This window comes from Gopherus evgoodei, chromosome 10 (assembly GCF_007399415.2).
Source record: "Gopherus evgoodei ecotype Sinaloan lineage chromosome 10, rGopEvg1_v1.p, whole genome shotgun sequence".
Lineage (NCBI taxonomy): Eukaryota > Metazoa > Chordata > Testudines > Testudinidae > Gopherus > Gopherus evgoodei.
In genome coordinates, this window is record NC_044331.1 from 29,455,873 (window position 1) to 29,478,201 (window position 22,329).

Sequence of the window (22,329 nt, forward strand, 5' to 3'; positions counted from 1 at the left end):
GGATACAGTCGCCGCAGGAGGTTTATGCTTCTTGCTTCTAGGTGACAGTGAGCGATGCCGAGTGGGAGCTTGGGCGGATGAAGGCTGATGTTGTGGAATCTTCACTGATGGCGTGCGCTCCGGTGCCGAGGAGTTACTTGTTCCCGGTGCCGCTGCCGGTGCCGATGACTGGTTAGTCAAAGCCACCTCCATCAGGAGTTGCTTTAGGCGAATGTCCCGCTCTTTTTTAGTCCGGGGCTTGAACGCCTTACAGATGCGGCACTTGTCTGTAAGATGAGACTCACTCAAGCACCTAAGACAGGAGTTGTGCGGGTCTCCTGTGGGCATCGGCCTATGGCAGGCCGAGCACGGTTTGAAGCCTGGTGAACCAGGCATGGGCCCCGGTACCGGGGAAAGGGACGGGACTAATCCCCGAATCCCCCAAACTATCTACAACAACTATTACAGAACTAATGACTAACACTAACTATACTTGTAAGAAATCGAACTATATCCACAATTAGAAGAAAAACGAGCAAATCGCAAGGGAAGTGGAGGTCAGGCAACTGCACTCCACTGTTCCAAAGACCGACATGGGTGGTAAGAAGGAACTGAGGAGCGGAGGGGCTGGCAGGGGTATATATCTGGCACCATAGCGGCGCCGCTCCAGGGGGCGCCCTGCCGGCCCACCGAGTGTTGCTAGGGTAAAAATCTGCGACGAACATGCACGCGGCGCGCGCACACCTAACTGGAATGGATATGAGCAGGCACTCAAAGAAGAACTACCCAACCTCAGGCAGAACCTACGTGGTACAAAGAAGCACAGCAGACTTTCCACTTCAACTGCTGGCAGCAGAAGAAAGGAAATGCAGCCGTAGCAATGTGAAAGGTTGATAATTTTTGGATTCTTTCCTCAGTACAAATCCTCCCTTTCACCCCCTTTCCACATACAGAAATGCCTTAAGGAAACTCTTCCCTCATTAATAGGTTTCCAAAACTATAGTGAGACTGATTTTTCATTTGTGTGGGGATGGGAAGATGTAATTACTTTCAACTTGCACTGTTTATCTAAGTCTGTGTTACCAACCCACCTCATTAATGTCTCATAAATCTCACTGACATTTGCAATTTTCCCTTCTTTCAATAAAAATACACATACGCGCTTAGTTCAGCCCAGAGTCCACATCAGCTTCTGCCAATGTTGATGCAGCCACAGGGCTCCACAGTAAAAATTCCACTTGCAGAGGGAGATGAAGTAGCAGTGACAGAAAAGTTGCAATTGTCCCTCGACTGTATGGGGGTGTGTAGGTAGCCATTGCAGCCCAACTTGTGAGTGCCACTAAAAGATATGCTGACTCTGCACAGTTTCTTAGCAAGCTCAGAAAATCCCCTCAATGGAGAGCAGGCAATGGCAACCCCACCTTCTCCACTCAAGATGAATCCTTCATCCTTTCTGGTGCCAGAGATAATTGACATCTTGCAGTATCCACATCAATGGAACTACCCATGTTCTTTAATATTTATCGCTTTCATAGCTGCTAGGATTTGAATTGCTCTTTTAGGCCCCGATCCTCAAATTTAAAACATGTGAGCAGGCCCCTGCACCTCGAGACCCTTTGAAGCCAGTGGGGTGCTATCAATTGCATGACTGGGGCCTCAACTCTCTTCATTTCCGCCGTTTCACTGGTGAGAAATGCAGAGCTCTCAGAGCTTTAAACACTAGTCTGTCAACGCTATTTCTATTGCAAAGATGTTCTCCGTTTTCAACGCTCTGCCTTTCTGCATGGTCCAGCCCCCTTTTTAATGTGGCTGCTTCTTTTTTAGATGCTTTAGTACCTGGATTTTTACACTACTGATTTTATGCTGGTTTGTTCCTGTTCCTATTGTTTTAACTGCCAAGTGCTCCAAGTACCTCAGCTGGCAGAGATGATGCTTTAAGAAGTAAAATAATTACATAAGATTATCATACAGTTAAACAATTGTAATGGGCACTTAGCTCTCCAGACAAAGCGAGTGTGCTCCCTATTCTACAGTTAGCAACCAAGGGATCTGCAGCATTTTTAACTCCTACCCTACTTTCAACTTATTGAATTCATGGCTTCCGGATAAATACATGTACTATGAAGAAATTCTAGTTACAATGCTCCAGGAGAGCAGCAATTGTTAATGAAATGTATTATTTGCAGTCTGTTAACACTAACAGTGTGGTAGGTGCTATCCAAACATACCATAAAGAAGCCCCCTGCCCAAATGTTTTTTTCAGACATTACTATAAACGTAAAAAAAGACAAACCGAGGTGATTTGGGACATTTTTGTAGTATAACTCAAAGATAACTTTGATTTTAAAATGGACTTTGGCTTGCCCATTAATCACCAACAAAATTTGAGCCCTTTGGAATTAAAACAAATTAGAATGGCCAAGACTGAGGTTTAAAAATTGGCCATTGCACATGAAAAGTATTTTTTTCCAATCAGTTTCACAAGAATTTTTATTTCATGCCAAATAATGTAATTGCATTCAAGTGGGAACAGAGTGGAAGCAACTTTGGTTTGTTTTTTTAAATGTATGTTATTTAATTTTTATTATCAATTTTCTGATAATCAGTACCATAATTCCTTTTAAAAGATACAGGGACCAGTTCTGCAGTCCTTATTTACATGGGTCCCGATTCAAGAAAACTTCCATTTTTAGGGCCAATACTTATACATGTGGTTAACTTTAAGTCCTTTCCTGGATTGGGGCTGTGTTGTACCACTGAATCATGCAATAGTCCTACGGAGTATTTGAAAAAGTATGTACTACTCAGCGTGAGTAAGGATTGCACAGTATGCAAAACAGTATTAAGAACAAGACAAGGAATGCAGGTAACATACCAATACTATATATTGATGCCTATGAGATCCACACAGGACCTGCATTAGGGGAACAAGAGGACCTCAAGATCATATGATAAACTCTAATACAAAAGCATTCTCCTGAAGGATTATTGATGGGGGAGAAAGGAAAGAAAAGAACAAAATCCAATATCAATGCCCCTCCACAAGACCTGGGAAGATAAAGCAAGTCAGCAGGACTGTATTTTGGAGATGCTTAACTGCTTTGCACCACATTTTAAAGAAAATGTATTATTTTTATTGTCAACAGCTTCCTCAACAGTCACAACATCCAGTATTTTTCAAAGCCATTTCTGAAGGAGAATCTGCGTCTTTCCATTTCAAAATAGGATTACTTTTCAGTGACCATCAGTGCTGCTAAAAGCAGCTTTTTAAAAACTCCCTTATTTGCAGCCTCAAGGTTTTTATTAGGGCCCGTTTAAAAAAAAAATCTGTCAAAAATTAGGTTTTCGAGTAACACTAATTTTTCATGAAAGGAGTCTGCTTTCCACAGCAAATTTTCCACTTCTCAATCAAAAAAGTCTAAGACCAAAAAATAAAAAATTATTCAGAATTATGCCCTGGTTCCACTTGAAAGTTGCCATTCCATAGCAATGAGTAGTGGATGCCTCATGCCTTCATCCTTCTCCATGGATCAGGCTACCCAGCTGGACCATATCTCCTATGACTCACCACAAAAAGAGAGGAGACCACAGTGCATCAGGGAAGATGTGCTCTTGCAAGAGAACCTGGCCTATAGAGAAGAGTGGGGACATATCTCCCCCAAACCACAACTCACATGAGGCACCACAATGGTACTTCCAAATAAAAATGCTCAGTGGTCAGCTGAAAGTTTTCCCGTTTTCTATTTTTTACCAAAAAGTTCAATCTTTCTGTGGAAGAAAACCTTATTTTCCAATGAGCTCTCACTAGTATTGTTTAGTATCAGAGGGTTAGTCTGTACCCACAAAAACAACAAGGAGTCCAGTAGCACCTAAAATACTAACAGATTTATTTGGGCCTAAGTTTTCATGGGTAAAAATCCTCACTTCTTCAGATGCATGGAGTGAAAGTTACAGATGCAGGCATAGTATAATGACACATGAAGAGAAGGGAGTTACCTCACAAGTGGAGAACCGAATTGGCCTGTCAACACTGATCAGGGTGGATGTAGTCCACTATCAGTAATAGATGAGGAGGTGTCAATTACAGGAGAGGCAAAGCTGCTTTTGTAATGAGCCAGCCACACCCAGACCCTATTCAAGCCCAAATTAATGGTGTTAAATTTGCAAATGAATTTTAGTTCTGCTGTTTCTCTTTGAAGTCTGTTTCTGAAATTTTTTTGTTCAAGAATAGTTACTTTTAAATCTGTTATAGAAGGTCCAGGGAGATTGAAGTGTTCACCTACTGGCTTTTGTATGTTACCATTCCTGAGTCCATTTATTCTTTTATGTAGGGACTGTCCAGTTTGGCCAATGTACATGGCAGAGGGCCATTGCTGGCATATATCACATTAGTAGACATGCAGTTGAACGAGTCCCTGATGGTGTGGCTGCTATGGTTGGGTCCTCTGATGGTGTCACTAGAGTAGATATGGGGACAGAGAGTAGGCAAGAAGATTTGCTACAGGGATTGGTTCCCGGGTTGGTGTTTCTGTGGTGTGGTGTGGTGTATAGTTGCTAGTGAGAGTATTTGCTTCAGGTTGAGGGATTGTCTGTAAGCGAGGACTGGCCTGCCTCCCAAGGTCTGTGAGAGTGAGGGATTGTTTTCCAGAATAGGTTGTAGATGGTTGATGCGCTGGAGAGGTTTTAGCTGGGGGCTGTACATGATGGCCAGTAGTGTTCTGTTATTTTTATAGCACTCAAGTCTGTGCTAGGCAATTTGCTTGCTCCCCACCACAGAAGATTTAATCCTGCACACACCTACTATACACATAGCACCTATTATGGTAGTATTTCTTCTTCAATTTCACTACTTACAAAAATATGCAATACACCTGGAATAGCAGGGAGGGATGAGTTTTGATAAGGTTGTTGCAGTTTTTCCAAAAGAAAATATTTTTGGAATCTTCATTCCACAATAAATTATGACTTTTCATCCCAATTTGAAATTCCATTTGCTGACTAGCTCTAATCAAAACAGTGCTTAACTGAAAAGCCCCTCTATGCTTTCCTAGGGAACAGAGCTAACATCAGAACAATAAATGGCAATGATATCCTGTAACAGCATGTGCTGACTCAGGAACTAACTCAGCACGTTGTCACTCAATTCCCCACCAGTTTACATTAATCGAGTTTCGACTGAAAGACAAGGAGTTGGCAGAGGAGGTCAATTAATGCAGTGGAGATCTTGCTGAGGGGCTAAAAGCGTGGAAGACTCCCCAGAAGCTAGGACTATATAAGCAAACAGGAAGTTCCTGAAGGAGATAGAGAGGCAGAGGTAGGGAGGACTGGCTGCTGCTATTACTCTACGGTACCCCAGAAGCAAGTGGAGAAACTGGCCACGGATTGTAAACTTATATATAACAAAGCACAGTGGTGGTTAAAGCAGCAAAGAGTCCTGTGGCACCTTATAGACTAACAGACATTTTGGAGCATGAGCTTTCGTGGGTGAATACCCACTTCGTCAGATGCATGCAGTGGAAATTTCCAGGGCAGGTACATATATGCAAGCTCTCTGGCCACACAATAGCAGATCTTAAGGTAGCCATCCTGCAGCAAAAAAACTTCAGGACCAGACTTCAAAGAGAAACTGCTGAGCTTCAGTTCATCTGCAAATTTGACATCATCAGCTCAGGATTAAACAAAGACTGTGAATGGCTTGCCAACTACAAAACCAGTTTCTCCTCCCTTGGTTTTCATACCTCAACTGCTAGAAGAGGGCCTCATTCTCCCTGATTGAACTAACCTCCTTATCGCTAGCCTGCTTCTTGCTTGCATATATATACACCTGCCCCTGGAAATTTCCACTACATGCATCCGATGAAGTGAGTATTCACCCACGAAAGTTCATGCTCCAAAACGTCTGTTAGTCTGTAAGGTGCCACAGGACTCTCGGCTGCTTTCATAGATCCAGACTAACATGGCTACCCCTCTGATACTTGAGTGGTGGTTAAGAAGAGCTGAAGTGATTGTGATCAGTTACTGAGACTCGAAAGTACTCTCAGGAGACAACCCAGGAAAGAATCTAATTCAGAAAAGCATTTAGTATGAGCTCAAGTGCTTTCCTGAACAGGAGAATCAGGGCCTAAATGACTACTACTTAATTACGATAGTAACAGAACAATTTATGCTTAATGGGGACAGCTTCTGCCAGCACCAAATCATCACTTTGCATGAGACAGATTTGAAATTCTACCATCCAGATATATAGTGCAGAAGTTGCCAAAGTCTAAGAAGAAAGTTCAAATGCTGTGGATATCATTTTCATTGAGTGTACTATGTTACTTTAAAAAAAAATTCAGACACTTTCTTTAATTACTTCTTCTCTCAATTAGGACAGGCCACATAATTCTGTCTCAACTAAAATAACAGTATAGTAAGAGAAGAATTTCTGCCCCAAAGTCATCAGGAGAGGACAAAGCATGTTTTCAGAGCTCTTTTCCCCCAGCATATCCACAAAAAAGGCATCTGTAATGTGAAGAGAGACCATCCAAAACTACTGGCACTGATGCAAACCCCTGAAATGATTGAAACAGGGAAGGACTTCACTTTGGCCCCTCTTTCCTGCAGTTATGTGCAGGACACAAATGCGGGGAGGGGCGAGCCATCTATAGCTGTAGAAGAGATGCTGTAGTTGCTGCTGCTGCACATCTCCTATAGGCATTATGCTTGCCATTTGTCTTCACTTGCATAATTTCTCTAGATTAGTACGTCCCCGCTGCTTCCAGCAGCTCCCATTGGCCTGGAGCAGCGAATCGCGGCCAGTGGGAGCCGCGATCAGCCTGACCTGCGGATGCAGCTGGTCAACAAACCGTCCCGGCCCACCAGCGGCTTTCCCTACACAAGCGGCATCCCAAGTTTGGGAAACACTGCTCTAAGTATTCCTGTTGGAGCAGTACACCTCTCTCCCCACATATACACAATACAACCAGAGCCACAATAGAGCACTACGGTCCAAACTGGTTTATTCGCCCCTTCCAAAAAGGAATCCAGTTAAAATTTTAAAGACGGTCAAAATTTGGGCTAAGCTCTCCACTCCCTCACCCCCATTTAAATTTTCTAACTCTACCCAATTAGCCATTTATAGTTCAGTGTTTCTACATTCTCAATTGCATTAACAGACCATTCACATTTGCTGATTTCTCTACTTTCCTGGTTGGCTGCCAGGAAAGCAGAGCTGAATTAGGCTTTATCCTCATTTTAAGATTCCATATTACGAGGCTGTTGTACTGTATCCTAACTTATACACAATGTTCAATACTGAGTTCTGCCCATTCTCTTCTCCTAAATGTTCTGTTCATCTCCTTTTCCAACTGCAGAGGCTGCTCTAAGCTGCGCCAGTTGCCCCCAGGAGCTGCTACGACAGCTAGGGATAGCCAGAGTGGAGACAAAAACACCAGACAAGTCCAGCAGGTTGATAGCAGAAATGAATAGAAGCTGTAGCCCACCAGAGGATTCCATCTGGGCAGGGAAGGCCCCCCACAAGCTGGATCAGACAGACAGTTTTAGAATGGCTTTGCACTGCTGATTCAGGGACATTCATATATTTTATGTCTTTAATTTCTATATTTTTGGAGAAACAAGAATAAAGTGAAATTGCCCAGAACTAGAAATGTCAGCATCTGAACCTAGTCTGGTTCCAAGTAAGCTTTGATGTGCAGGCCTCACTGAGACAAACATAGGGGGAACAAGTATGCTGCTGCTGTTTGACTGGGGAGAGTTTCCTGCAAGCTGTCAAGTCAGCCCCTTTTCCCCAGAAATGGAGAGCTAAGGGTGTATTGCTGGGTTTATCTCAGGGTAAGCACAAAGGTTCTCTACCAGCAAGCCAGCTGAAATTGAAGGAGCAAAGAAACAAAGCAAACTTTGACAAGGTAGCAAACTTTGACAAGGTAGCACAGGATCACAGGTCTACTCAAGAAATTAGGCCTCAAAGGTGGGCATGGCCACAGGTTGCTTGAGGGTAAGTGCATTCTCAACTATATTTTAAGCTTTGAGATTCTGGCATGAACTAATGAAGTTCTGTCTCTGGGGAGTGACAGGAACATAGAGTTAATATTAAATCAGAAGAGGGGAGCTGTTAGAGATTGAATTGTTAAAATGATATACACTGACTTCAGTGGACATTAAAATAAGGGCTAGGAAAGGTAAGCATTTTTTTAAAGAAAAGGTTCGTTTATTTAAAAAAAATCAGTTTTTTTATAGAAAAAGCAAAAGGGATAGGAAAAAGGGAAGGAACAAAAACAAAAAAACAGAAAACCAAAAAGTCGTTTTTATTGAAAGACAGGAAATGTTGACCAGAACGCAAAATTTGGTTTAAAAGCCATTTTTCATCACAAGTAGGTTTGAAGACAAAATTTCAAACTATTTCTAATTAGAATAGACTGATGAGATTGGTACCTGAGGGGCATAGCAGTTATCCTTTACTAGGTTTACTATGAGGTTGGCAAAGGGTAATGGATCATGGGGGGAAATTAATAGATCACAACATTATATTTTAAGCGGAGATATTAAAATAGTTTGCAGTTTTATTTTGCCTGCAGGCAAAATTATCACACTCATTTTTGGTTTTAGAACATAAACAGCAGATATTGAAGTATAATACACTAAGGCCTGGTCTACACTGGGGGCGGGGGGCAGTGTCGATGTAAGATATGAAGATTTCAGCTATGGGAATACTGTAGCTGAAAACGTATCTTATTCTGACTTAGCTCCCATTCTCACGGCACGCGATCGACGGCCGTAGCTCCACCATCAACTCCGCTACCGCCACTCGCTGTGGTGGAGTTCTGGAGTCGATGGGGAGCGCGTTTGGGGATCGCTACATTGCGTCTCAACGAGACGCGATGTATCAATCCCCGATAAATCGATCGCTACCCGCTGATACAGAGGGTAGTCTGGACGTACCCAGAGTATCACAAGCTCTCTCGAGACAGCCCTCCAAAACAGTTTGTGGATATTACAGACCCATGCTATTCTTCCCTGAGATTTGCCCATCAATTAATTTAATATCTGGCATGAAGAGACACATTCTTCAAACACACCATTCACACCAAGCTATGGAATCAATTACACATGCAAGAACAGTACCTCCTCTCTGGCTTGGTTCTGTGCCTTTGAGAATGCCGGCTGCCTCTCAATGTTCCTCTGTGCAGATGGCTGTCATTGCGGCCGGTGGAGGAAATTGAAGCCCAAAGACCTCTCTGAACCTGCTCCTCGTTTCTGTGAAGTGGCACGGATGTACGGATGGCAGAGATGACATGGACAGAATAAGGGGTCAATGGATCTTCACGACGGTGGGAATGCTGGGGTGCAAGAGTTCTTTCCAAGGTTGAGTACTGTCGCCCCAGTCTAGAATAAGCCCTGTCATGGTAATAGTTTGGGATGCAGGGCCGGGTTTGCTCCATCACCCCACCACTGCAACTTCGAGAGCAAGCAGACCAGGGGCCCCAACTGCCCCATATGCCTGGGATTCCTGCACTACTGTCTTCAGAACTTTGTTCTTCTATCCTCTGGGGAACCTGAGGACAAAGATGAACAGAATTAGGGTAACTAGAAATTACACTGCAATATAAAGGAAAGCTCTACTTTGGCTTTTAAAAGCCATTCATTCCATCCTCATGGAAATTGAACCCACGCTGACTGAGAGCTGATTAATTTATATGTATTCAGACGCTATGTCAGACATTTGCTTCACTCTGCTAGCACAGGAGGTAGCATCCCTCTTAGAACCATCCACCCTTCAGACTAAAAGTTGTTTTTGGACTTTCTGGACAGGGCTGGATTTCCCTTTGGCCTCCATGGTGGAAAATGCTGCTCAGTGCAAAGTTCAGAAGCGTGGAGATGGAAAACTATTTTTTTCCTCCACATCAACAGCAAAGTCAGATGGGAGGGGAAATTAGTTAAATAAAAAAACCTCAAGTCACTTACCACACAGTGAATGAAAGACAACAAAAGATTAGAGTTACATTTTTGTTATCTGTGACAGAGACTAAGATGTCTCTGCCTGTTTCTCCCCTGCTTGTGACTGAACAATAGTGATCGCATGTGGTGGATTGAGGCTTACATGACATTTCAGACTAAACTTTTTACAGAAGCAGCAAAATCAAAGACGACAAGAAAGCTGCATTACTGAAAAAGTGCACTGCATCCTCTTCTTTTTCTGTTAATGCAATCTGCTATGGGCTGGATTGTAACCTTACAACTTCAGAAGCAGGTCAGGAACTGGATTATTAATCTACTTCTGTGCTGTTCAGAGAGAGAAATAAGATGATGCAGCTTTCACTGGAGCAGCTTACTTCTCGCAGCTGCACAGCCTATTCCCCGCTTACCTGCATGGCATGAGGAGCAGCAGACAACCCAGGCCTGTTCTTCCTTATGCACAGTGTCTAGCAATGAGGATAGCCTGCAAAGGCAGTAATGGGTTTCCTAATTCCTCTGTAAGGCCCAGGGTCATGACTGAGACCTTTTAGTACTGGGTAGAGTATTTCATATTTGAAATTCAAGAGTTAAGGCATTTTGATTAGACATAGTTCATGACAAGTTTATTTGCTCTTAATGGATGAGCCTTTAGTCTTCTAATCAACTTTCCAAGGCAAATACTTATGGTTATGGATATTCAGAAGTCATTTTTTACACAAATATCTTGTAACGTTTGCTGAAACTTGTTGTTACAGGTAACGGTTCCTGTCAATAAATTTGTTCACTGGTCTATCCACTGAAGAACCATACACTCCAAAGAACATTTCACTTGGAATGGTAAAGATGGAATAGTCGTGAATAATTTTTTATACTCTTTCATGTACAAATATGCAGCCATCTCATATCTTTACAAGATAGACTCACAGACCTCTCTCTAAGTCACATTTTCTTTTCAAAGGATGGCCACTTAATAACATAACTGCCATTAATGGTTTTGTTCCATGCATCATTATGTGTAGGGGTGAGATTAACAACTAAATATTTGTCTCCAGTCAAAGTCTGCTTGAACTGCAAACCCCCTCAGCCAGTCAGAGCACATTACTGAACAGATAGCTATAAACATGGGAAGGCTTTAGTGGAATGTGGTTTGCAAATATGGCTTGAATACACTACTACAAAATGAAAACCCAAGCCAGAACAGGGTTTGTGGTGGACTATGTAACTGTCAGCTGTGGTTTATATAATCTGAAACATTCCCCCCCTCCGAGGTTCTTCTCACTCTTTCATCACCAGCCACATTAAAAAACCTGCATTAAATTGTAACTAGCAAATAATAAAAAGCATCTGTATTAATGTGATGTGTTCTCAGTTTCTGCAATGTTACTTAGAAAACAGGAGCAGATGTCTCTGTATTTAATATTTCTTTTTCCATGGGTAGCCCATTTGGCATCAGCCTATTAAATTCAATTGCCTGTACAACCAAATAACTACATAATGTTGAAATTATGAACAATATGCAACAAGGTACTGGTTTCTGGCAGTTATATTTGCATCTATTTCCAATAATAGAAAAGCACTGGCTTATAATATGACCAAACAACTAAATCATTCATCAGTTTTCAGTTTCTTCACTGAACACTTACTATTTATATATAAACACTCAGTTAACACAGCACTATCATAAATATAAAACTGTCACACGTTAGATTAAGATAATCATCCATCATCTTTCTTGCACTCCGCCCCAGTTTGCAGTGAAATTTCCTTGTCATGGAAGTAAACATTCATTCTCATCAGAAACATCAAATTTAATTTGTCTGGATTGCTTAGTCATCATTTTTATGGTGATTCACTGCAACTTTTTGCAAAGCCACAGGCATTCATCCAGACAATGATTAGAGTCTATCAGTTCGCAAACAAGCTCAAACAACCACTTAAAAATGATCCATTATGTTCCGTAGAAAGAGAAACAGACATAAAAGTGACAAGTGTTGACCTGCCAGAGAAAGATCCTCCCGTCTGTCAGACCTCAATATAGCAAGAATTGTTTCAGACAAAATGAAACTTTGACTGGCTAAAGGCAGCAGGAAAGTAGTTTCACTCACCTTCATGTCTAATTTTACTGCTGAGATAGCACCACGGGCTTTAATCTAGGTATTTAAATCAGAAGGCAATAAACAAAAAAGTCTAACATGTCTTATACTCTGGTATATTTATTAATGAGACTTACGCACACAGGTTGGGGAAATTCTGGGAAAAGGGGAAGTTTAGATAGCAGATCTGACAGCATTTACATAGCATATTTCATCTTCAAATCACTTTAAAAACATTAGCTAAATTCTCACATCAGTCCTAGCAGGTAACTGAGTGGGCATAATTCCCAGTTCGCAGATTGGGAAAACAGATTTTGATTTGCCCAAGGCTGCAAAGGAGTTGGAGTCTGAGGGCTCGTGTACATAAGCACCGCAGTTTGGACTACACAGACCTCTTTAAACTGAACTACGTTAATTTAAACTATGTACCTTTTAGTTCACACCCACAGTTACCATACAGCACACTAGCATGTGCTGCCATTCACCCACACACACCTGCCCCCAGTTCTAAATGCACCCACACACACCAACCCCCAGTTCTAAATGCAGAGTTATGTAGACGTAGCCTAAGATGACCTATGTATTCAGAGGTCCCTGGCTCTGAATCCTGTGCTCTAACCATGTCTGTTACTCTCCCTTCAAGACTTCAGTTGTCCCTTGTGTAATATGTATTTGTCTGAAGGAAGAACCTAGCAAGAGATAGTGGGAGCCTTGTTTTCTTTATAACTATGACCTTTCGTTTGCAGTTAAAATTATCTAGAGTTCTTATAACATTTATTTCCTCCCTTGCATATGTGTCAGGGGAGAATGTGAAACACATGGTGAAACTAGTACCTTTCTCCACTAACCTAAATCCATTTGTCTACAGATTCAACAAATTGAAGTAATCCATTAGGCCATTTAGTCCCTCTTCCCAAAGAGAAGATTGCTTCCTATTGTATATTAACTAGTATTATCCAGTCTAATTGTAAATGCACCTGGAACCAAAAGCTTTTTTGATGTGGGGTTCCAAGTTCATGTAATGCAGTTGTGGGACAACCTGAACCCCCAGAGCCAACCTGCTTCCAGACTTGGGACCTCATGTTGCTGCAATACATGCTACTCCAGGCTGCAGCCCTGATCTGTAAACCTTTCAGAAAGATAACATTTTCCCATCTCCAGTTCCACCAGCTCTGCTACAGTGTGGTAGCAGGCTGCCTGAAGCTGCTCTCATGCAACCAGAAAATGGGTACAGGGTAAGAGTGAAGTCTTCTGCCATGCCTCTGCAGCACACCTGTACAGGGGAGGATGAGCAGGGAAACAGAACACACTAAAGACTGATCAGTCGGTTGTATGTGAGTAAGAAAACAGAGTCAGTGATTTCCTTCACATGTTACTCCTTCATATTGGCTTTTGTGATACTTGTTAACTGAGTTCAGAGGAAAACATACCGTACGAGTGAAACACCTTGCATGAACTCTCAGACAAATTCAGACACAAGTAAAATTAATAAATACTTTTACTCATGAAAAAAAAATATCACCTTTCAGAAACAAAGGCTGCAATCCAGACAAACAGCAGCTTCGGGATTTTCTAAAATCTCCCCTCCTCACCCTCCTAAAATAGCTTTTCTACACATAAAAATGTCACTAATTTAAACTCCAAAATATCAGGAATTTCCAGGGCCAGAAGCAAGTGCAAACAGAGATAGGCTAGATTTTCCTCTTTCAGGGGTATAAATCTCCCATTTCTACTCTGCTGGGTTGTGAGATATTAGATATGTCACAGCAAACAGATAATTGTTTGTCCTGGGCATCAGCTAAGAGAAATATTGTTGGCAATTCCATATTTGGGGGAAAGCAAGTGGCTGCTCAAAGCAGCTCAGAGATTTAGACTGTTCAATTAGCCTCAGCAAAGATGGAGCAGTGGGCAGAGTGCAGGGGAAATGCATACTGAACACAGTTTATTATTACTAAATAATAATAAAGGTAGACTTTTCAAAAGCCCTAGAGTTAGGCACCCAGTTGAATACGATTTGTCCACTAATACCCTTAAGCTCTTTTGGAAATCCGAGCCATAGTTTGGATGAGAATTACTCGGGCATGTGGGACTACCGTAACTTAGACTGACACCTGAACAGCTGTTTTATGTAACCACTCAAAAAAATTACAAATGCACAATCAGGGTGTGATTCAACATATTAAAAATTCATAAGTTTAAAATCTGGTCTCTTGTAGCCCTCGTGAGAGGTAAAACAGGGGTTTTGCAACATAGAAAAGGGGAGGTCCTCAGGCACCAACAGAATCCAGCACACACTGGTCCTGGAAAGACTCAGATTTGGGACTTTAAATTTGTGGGTTTAAACACCTCTAAAATGATCTGAAAAGGGTCTTCTAACCTTAAAGTGTACAGGGATTTAATAAATCCCTCTATGCCTGGTATAGTGGGACTCCTGGTAACTAAGGCACCTCATTTTATAGGTTCAGGGATATTTAAAAAAAAAAAGTCCCTATAAAATATTTTAAAGTTTCTAAAACACATTTGTGGGGTCTGGAGCATTAAATGCAGCTGTGACCTTTAAGTGCTGTGACAGAGTATGGCAAAGTTCAAAGCCATCAGCTGCCTCTGGAGCTGAGGTGGATACCAAACTGAACAACAAAGAGGTGCTGGTGACAGTTTGTAAAAAGGAACTGTACTAACTCAATTCATTTGTGTTTTATTTAATCATTTTTATTCAATAAAATCACTCTAGTTAATTACAAAGGTATGACTATCTTATTTGGAGCTAAAGACAACGCCTAAAACAGTTTTTCTGAAATGACCCGTATACAGAATACATAATGAAGTTGAATAGTAAAGATTTATCAGCATGTATTTAGGGTTATTTGCATTATACATTTGTAATTCACATGCCTCTCCCAACCTCATACTGGTAAGACTGACACCATCCCACACCACCCTCTACTCTGTGGTAGAAAACTATACTTTTTTGAGAGAGGGGTCATTAAGACCATGTCACCAGTATCTCTTAATTGAAACTGAAAGAATGAGTGTTTGTGTTTTTACAGCTCTTAAGCTAGAGGACAAATCCCACACAGCCTTCAGCTGTATTTGAACCCACCCAAGTATAATCATGAGACTTGATCTGTGCCCAAGATAAGACTAAAAATGTGCCCAAGATTAACAAACTGAAGTCTCTCTCTCTCTATAGCAACAGAGGAAAAGGCTATGAACATACCCCAACATTATGAAATATGCAGTCAGGGAAACTTAATATGCTGGACTGATATTGTGAGAAGTCTTCATCTTAAGTATAACTAGCAGCAGATATCTGCAAAAGTTGAAACTGATGAAAGGAACTATTTAACCAGGTTGAAATAGAAGCATGAACTAGAACTCAGGACCAAACTCAACCCCAACTTAAGCAAGTGCAACTCTGTTGATTTAAGTAGGAGCTGCTGAATGCTCAGCACTTCAGAAGAATCAGGTTACTTATTTAAGAACCTAACATTAGGTTTTGTGCAGGTTGGTGGGCTCTTTCATCAGTCAAGGAAAGAACCAAAACCAGAGCCAAGTCTGTTTCAGGGACTTGCCTTAATTCATTGGTTAAGCCAAATACCTGGACAACATATCCAGCTAAAGTAGCTCCTCTGCCCCCCCTTGGCTACAGTGCTCAGAGACATGTTCCTCCCCTGTCTCAGCCCCTCCAGATCTGTGCCCTGATTCAGGGACTTCCTGCAGGCACCTATCTTCTCCTTCAGTTCTTATGTTCCAGGCCATCTACCTGGGAGTCACTTAGTAGCTGGGTTCTTTTCCCCTATTAGAGAAGCCTTCTGACAGTGCTCTAGCCCAGCTGAGTGCTTGCTTTTATAAGAACCAGGTCCTTTTCAGGCTATCAACTGACCCTTAGCCCCACAGCCTCAGCTGGGATGCAGTTAATTAGTCACATGTGGGTCTGGGCCCATCTTCCTTTAAAGGGGCCAGTAACCCCAACACACACTTTCTTGACCTTAATAAATTCAAGTTCTTAACCATGCACATGAAGGCTGATGTAGTACACAGGCAGCTAATTAACCCTGTATGTTAGGGGAATTTACAGGCTCAGCTGTTGATGCTGGAAGAGAGGGTAAGATCAGGAGGATTAATCACTTCAGAGTAAGGGGTATTGGGTCTTGTAAAGACGCAGCCAGCTGCCGAGTTCCAGACCAAAGAATTTACAGCACTTTTGTATAGTAGTTCCATAAATTCATTAGCTTCAGAGAAATTTACAAGTTCCTCTGGCAATGCATACTGAGTACATAAAGCAAATAGCTGCAATGTAAGGAATTGACACATACAGCTGACTGAAAATTTTTAAAGAAATATTATGGACAATAGTTTCATCAAGTCCAGGGTTGAATTTCTGGATGGAGGGGAACAGAGTGACAGAATAGCCAATAACCTAGTGTTCAGGATGTTTGTCTGGGATGTGGGAGAACCAAGTTCAACTCCCTGCTCAGCCTGATTTGGAGTGAGTACCCCAAACAGTTTGTTGGCTATTTGGGTAGAGGGGACAGTATTTAAAAAATGAGTTTTCTAAAGGTCTCATTTTTGTTTCATGTTAAACAATTTCAAAACTTGGAATTATTTTACAAAATGTTTCTTGACCGGCCCTATGGACAAAGTTACATTCATGAAGGCTACAGAGCTTGCAAGCTGCACATCTCTTGGTTTTTCTCTTGAGAAACTCAGGGGAATGAAAAGAACACACGCTCATCCTAATACTATGTTAAAAATGTGAAACAGAACACTCAAAAAAGATAAAGAGATTTCAAGATTTAGTTTCTCTTACAATTTTAACTCCCAGAACTTGCACATATATAGTATTTTGTTCTCTTATTTTCCTAGTAAAATGTAAACTTTAAAGCATTGTTATTAATGTGTACAATCTTAGCATATATTATAGAAGAAAATTTAATATGATAGATTGTGTGTGCTTTATTACTTTATATATTATTCTCAAAGACATTATGAAACCAAAGCATCTAGAAATGGGTTATATGCAACTATAATTGACATTACAATAGTACCTAAAGTTGCCAACAAGGGATCAGGGACTTATTGTGCTGGGCACTGTACAAATGATGGGGGGTTGGAGGGGAAGAAAAAAAAACAAACCACCACCACCACCACCAGCACCCTAGAGAGTTTATAGTCTGGAGAAGAGTCCTTGAGTGAAATCCTAGGCCTTATGAAGCCAATGGCAAAACTCCCTTTGGAGCAGAATTTCAATCCTGGTGCTGGGTGCAAAAACCAGTCATTCCAGGATTAAATTTCACTGTAAAAAATGTCCCTAAGGAATCATAGCAATACAATAGATGGGGAATGTCACATGGCTCACACCCTTGAGCAGTCAACCATGGCAATATAGGTGAAGGCCAAAACTATAACAGGGTTCAAAAAAGAACTAGATAAATTCATGGAGGGTAGGTCTATCAACGGCTATTAGCCAGAATGGGCAGGGATGGTGTCCCTAGCCTCTGTTTTCCAGAAACTGGGAATGGGCGACCAGGCATGGATCACTTGATGATTACCTGTTCTGTTCATTTCGTCTAGGGACCTGGCATTAGCCACTATCGGAAGACAGGCTAGATGGACCTTTGGTCTGACCCAGCATGGCTGTTCTTACGCTTACAGCCAGAGGAGGGGAGCTCTGCTTTGGTGGGCCACAAACTCTGTCAAGAAGGGCTCTTATCCTGTTCATCTTAAATGCCAACCCAGTTTAAACTTTTGGCTTTTTCCATTTACAAATCTTCCTTTTCTTTTTAAACTTTTTTTTTTTAAAGACAGACAAGGTTAAAAGTGCATTTCCACAGAATCCAGACAACAGTCCCTAAAACACATTACATATTTGGGGGGGGGGGAATCCTTTACAAAAGACTTAGGAAAAGCCTGGAAATGAACAGCTATGGAGCCAGCCAGTTTCCACTGCCACACACTCCATCACCATCACCCCTGCACACACATAAATAATACTCATGCAGTACCAATACTGCCTCAAAGAAAATTTGTACAAATATGCAAAAAGGTGAAATGAATTAGTAGGAGATTATCAAAAACCCATCTATTATATTTACTACTGCATATACTTTAGAAAATTTTACTGGCAGACAATGTTAAGTTTAAGTGGGTGGTGTAAATCAGAGGTGGAAACAGTAAGTGATGATTTTACAATCACCTACTCACATCTTTCTAACTTTACATATATTTATGTAAATTATAAGGGAGCAAAGTTGAGACTGAGTGGAATGGTATAAGTCACATTGGTTAATAATATGGGGAGAATATGTGGCTTGAGTTAGGTAGCTGTATCCCTTCATTGTTCATCTCCCGACTTTTGAGGATTTCGGGATTTTAAGTTATTCTATGGAAATCTGAATACTTTTCCGGCTTTTAAGGCAGATTCCATTGATACAACCTAAAACTATTTCGTTGTTTACTAATAATACTTAGAGATCTTTACCAGAGCTCTCAAAGGCCTTTCACCCTTATGCCATGTTATAGTTAACGTTTGTTTATATTTCATGAAATATGCCCTCGGTGGGTTGACATAGGTTGCCTGTAGAACAGAAAAGCAGTTTCTGATGCCTTCATATATTTCCAATATGTATAATCACTTTGGCTTTGAATCAAAAATTTCACTGCAACCAGCAGTCCATAAGCTATTAAAAATCCAGTGCAATTTCTAACATTGCCTCCATTAGACAAGCAAGAAACAAGATCCACATCTTGAGATTTAGACAGCAGTTATTGAAACTATGTGAGAATGTCCCAAAAGAGGAAATGACACTAATATTTAAAGCCAGAAATATTTCACATCTAACTGGTTGTGCATGAAACTGAAGATGTAGTAATGTTTCATAAATGAAAAATTCCTAATATTTTATAATATTTGGTCATATTAAAAAACTTAACAGGTATGGGAATAAACACTTGGGTAAACACCTCACACAGCAATGAACATGTTAGCTTTATCTTTGTAGTAATCTAGTAAATTCTCACTACCTGCACTCAAGGGCAGAGACCTCTGTTTTGTGATTTCTGCATGACCCCACTGGCCTCAACTCTTCAGAGAGCCACAACTGGCTCATTCATGCTTCTCGTGCCAGTGAGCTGAGTTATCCTTACTACGCATTTAGCCCAAGATGACTAACATTTATTTCCCTCAAATCAGCTCGCTCTCCTCTCCTCCTCAAAACCTTGGGAGAACAAGTAACTCTTCAACCCAGTCTATCACTTGGTAGCTCTGTCAGACCCAGGGAGGAGGGTAAGCGATTTCTAAGGCTTCTTAGAAACAAGACTTCTTACTAAGAACACATTGCACCATTTCCCTTCTCTCTAAACTGGGATTCTGGTGGCTCAGGAGCCTCACTGGATATTTTCTTTCTTTGTACCACACAAGATGTAGCATCTACGCTAGCTGGGAGTTAAACAATTTAGGGATCTCAAGGTCATGAGGAAAGAGAGGAAGTACGGTAGTGGTTAGAGGACTAGTAGAGGTCAACGTATTTTTCCTGGGTCAGGTCAAGAATCAATCAAGCCAAATATTTAGAAATAAATAATTTTGGGTCATAAAGTGGCAATATAAATTATTTATATTGCAGTAGCACAATGGGGACCCACTCGGGGATCAGGGCCCCATTGCACTAGGCCCTTGTACAAATGCCTAACAAAAAAACTTACCATGAAGAGCTTACAGTCTAAGTATAAAATGAGAGAGAACAGGTGGACACAAGTAGCAGAAGACGCAAAGTAACAGTGAGATGATTTTTTCACTTCACTTTTCACTACTGTCAGTGTTGTGCGCTGATCCAAGGCCACAGTATATTTCTCTCGCCATTCTACTCTTCTCCATGGAAAGATCTGATCCCAGCTGATTTCTAATGAATTGACTACTATATGTAATGCAGGCCATGCATATATTGGACACAATTTATAGCCAGCAATTTAAGTTAAGTCTGCAGAGTCTACATTATACAAGTTCACTTGGAACAACAGCATTAATATTTAATGACAATTACAAGAAACACACTGAATATTTGTGGCTTTTATTCAGGAGTGCCTGACAAACTAGTCCAAGCACTTCTAGATAGCAGTTGCTCAGATCTCTGATGAGTGGCTGAAGAATGGTGCACAGGCCAACTAAAACATCACCACACAATGTCTACATGTCTGCCTGGTTAGCGAGCTCTGCTATTTTAATCCTTCCATGCATTTTTGGAAGCCTTTAATCAGAGATGCAGTAAACTGTTTGACTTTTACAGTACATGGTAAGCGTAAATACTACCAGATTAAATGGTTTGGGTTTCCGTTCTTTGTATTAAAAAAAACCGAGCCAAAACATCTGTGCCTGTGAAGATTAAAGGGCTAAAAACCCTGGAAATAGAAGACTTTTGTATCCATGAGTCACTGCAGAGAGCTACAATGCCTGAGAAGCTTAACTACCCCACCAACTGATTTCATCCACATCTGAAGGGACTTAAATATTTTCTAAACACTTGAGAAAGTAAACTGCTCTGAATCAATTTAGCACAGTCTTTGTGTGACTAGAGCTTGAGACTTCCTCCTAATTGTGCCTAATCTTTCACACCAAGAGCACATCCATTGTTGGCTGTGAGCTCAGTGTTCAAGACAGAGAATGTTGTCCACTGGGAATTCAGCTGAGATCATGTACTTTCAAAGAAACTCGCAGCCCAATTTTGATCTCACTTGCAGCCATTTTACACTAATGCAACTTGACTCCTCCTGATTTACATTGAGGTAAAGCAGATCAGCATCAGGCTCTCAGATTCTAGAACTGAGAGGCTTCTTCAGGTTAAGTCACTACCAAATTCAGGCCATCTGTCAAAAATATTTTAATAAAACTCTTTCTTTCCCTGTCAGTGATGATCACATGTCCCTGATCGTTTAGGCTGCTGAACTCCTTCTCGGAAGCCATCAGCACTCAACCCCTAGTAGGAGTTGGAGCTCAGTACCTTGCAGGATCAATGCTGCTATGCCAAAATGATGCTCTTGTCACTGCACAGCGTTTATTTTATTTTTATGAACACATAAGCACAGATCCATGGCCCTGGCTAAGTCCCTTTTGCATAATTCCAGCAGCAAAAAAGGGGCCTTAAAGCAGCCCTAAAGAAGCAACTAGCGATTCCCCCAATGTAGGCAGTCTGATTAACTTCCCTCCCCTAAATTTACACTGGGCCCCAAGGCTAGGAAAGACAAAGTTAAGTCCTGTATCTAAGGATGCTAATCTTGGTTGGATGTATTCCTGGAAACTTCATCAAATGACAATCTTCAGGAATTAAAGATTATTTTTTTAATTCCTGGAGACTCCAGGCCAATCATTACTTGTACCTGTGAGATATTTAAAGGTCCAATATCTCACAACTCACTTGGTCTAGAAACGGGAGATTTATACAATTGGAAAGGAGAATCTTCCAGCTTTCCAGTCACAGCACTTGCTGTAGGCCCTGGAAGGTGCTAGGCTTAAAGTAGTTACAGTTCTGTGTATATGAAAACTATTTTCAGAGCTCCATGATAAAGCTGTTCAATAATCCCTGATTGTCACAAGTGTTGATGAAAAGATGAGGGATAACATTCTTCACAAACATTATGTGAAAAAAAGCGTGTGGCTTGCTTCCACCAGTTCTATCCCACAACTTAAAGGATGGGAAATTTGCTGATAATCTAACTCTTGCTGCTGTCAAGCTATGCTCTAGAATCTAAGCTTTCACTCAGAAAGAAACAAAAAACTTCTCTCACCTCTCCATAATTCATCTTCACTAGACTTTTGAGCATCTAGCTAATAGTTTGTTAATTAACTTGAGGTACTCACTATATTTGTAATGGCTAGCGTGGATTCTTCCCATATGTTTGTTCCAGTGGTAAATTCTTCTGCATGTGCATATTATATGTATGGAATATATGAATATGCAAACATTTGTGCTTTACCCTACGGATAAGTCTCTGAGTTAAGGAACATTTTCAAATGTAAAAACTGTTCCTGAGTCAGCAGACAGCCTGGAACAATAGCTTAGAGAGATGTGAATGGCCTTGGATCCTCAGCTCTGAACTTTCTATTTTATTCAGATTCAGAGTTAATAGCAGAGCAGTACAAATAGCTCTACTAAAAACAGCATGTTAGCTCCTAAAGTCACATGAATATGTTCTTCATTTTTAGTTCACGGGGTCTGGCCCCTATAAATTTAACAATGCTCATCAGTTTCTAGTGACCACAAAAATTCTAAGTGAAATTCAATTGCAACTAACATGTTTTCTGATCAAGAGC

The 22,329-nt window shown here is 41.1% G+C and overlaps 1 protein-coding gene across 1 annotated transcript in view; it reads right to left on the bottom strand.

Annotated features, from left to right (window-relative positions):
• THSD4 (thrombospondin type 1 domain containing 4) overlaps positions 1 to 22,329 on the bottom strand; it is a 658,049-nt gene that overhangs the window by 584,734 nt on the left and 50,986 nt on the right. Inside the window, exon 4 of the mRNA XM_030578300.1 lies at positions 9,103 to 9,533. Coding sequence (XP_030434160.1) covers positions 9,103 to 9,533 — 431 coding nt within the window. The remainder of the gene's footprint in view (positions 1 to 9,102; positions 9,534 to 22,329) is intronic.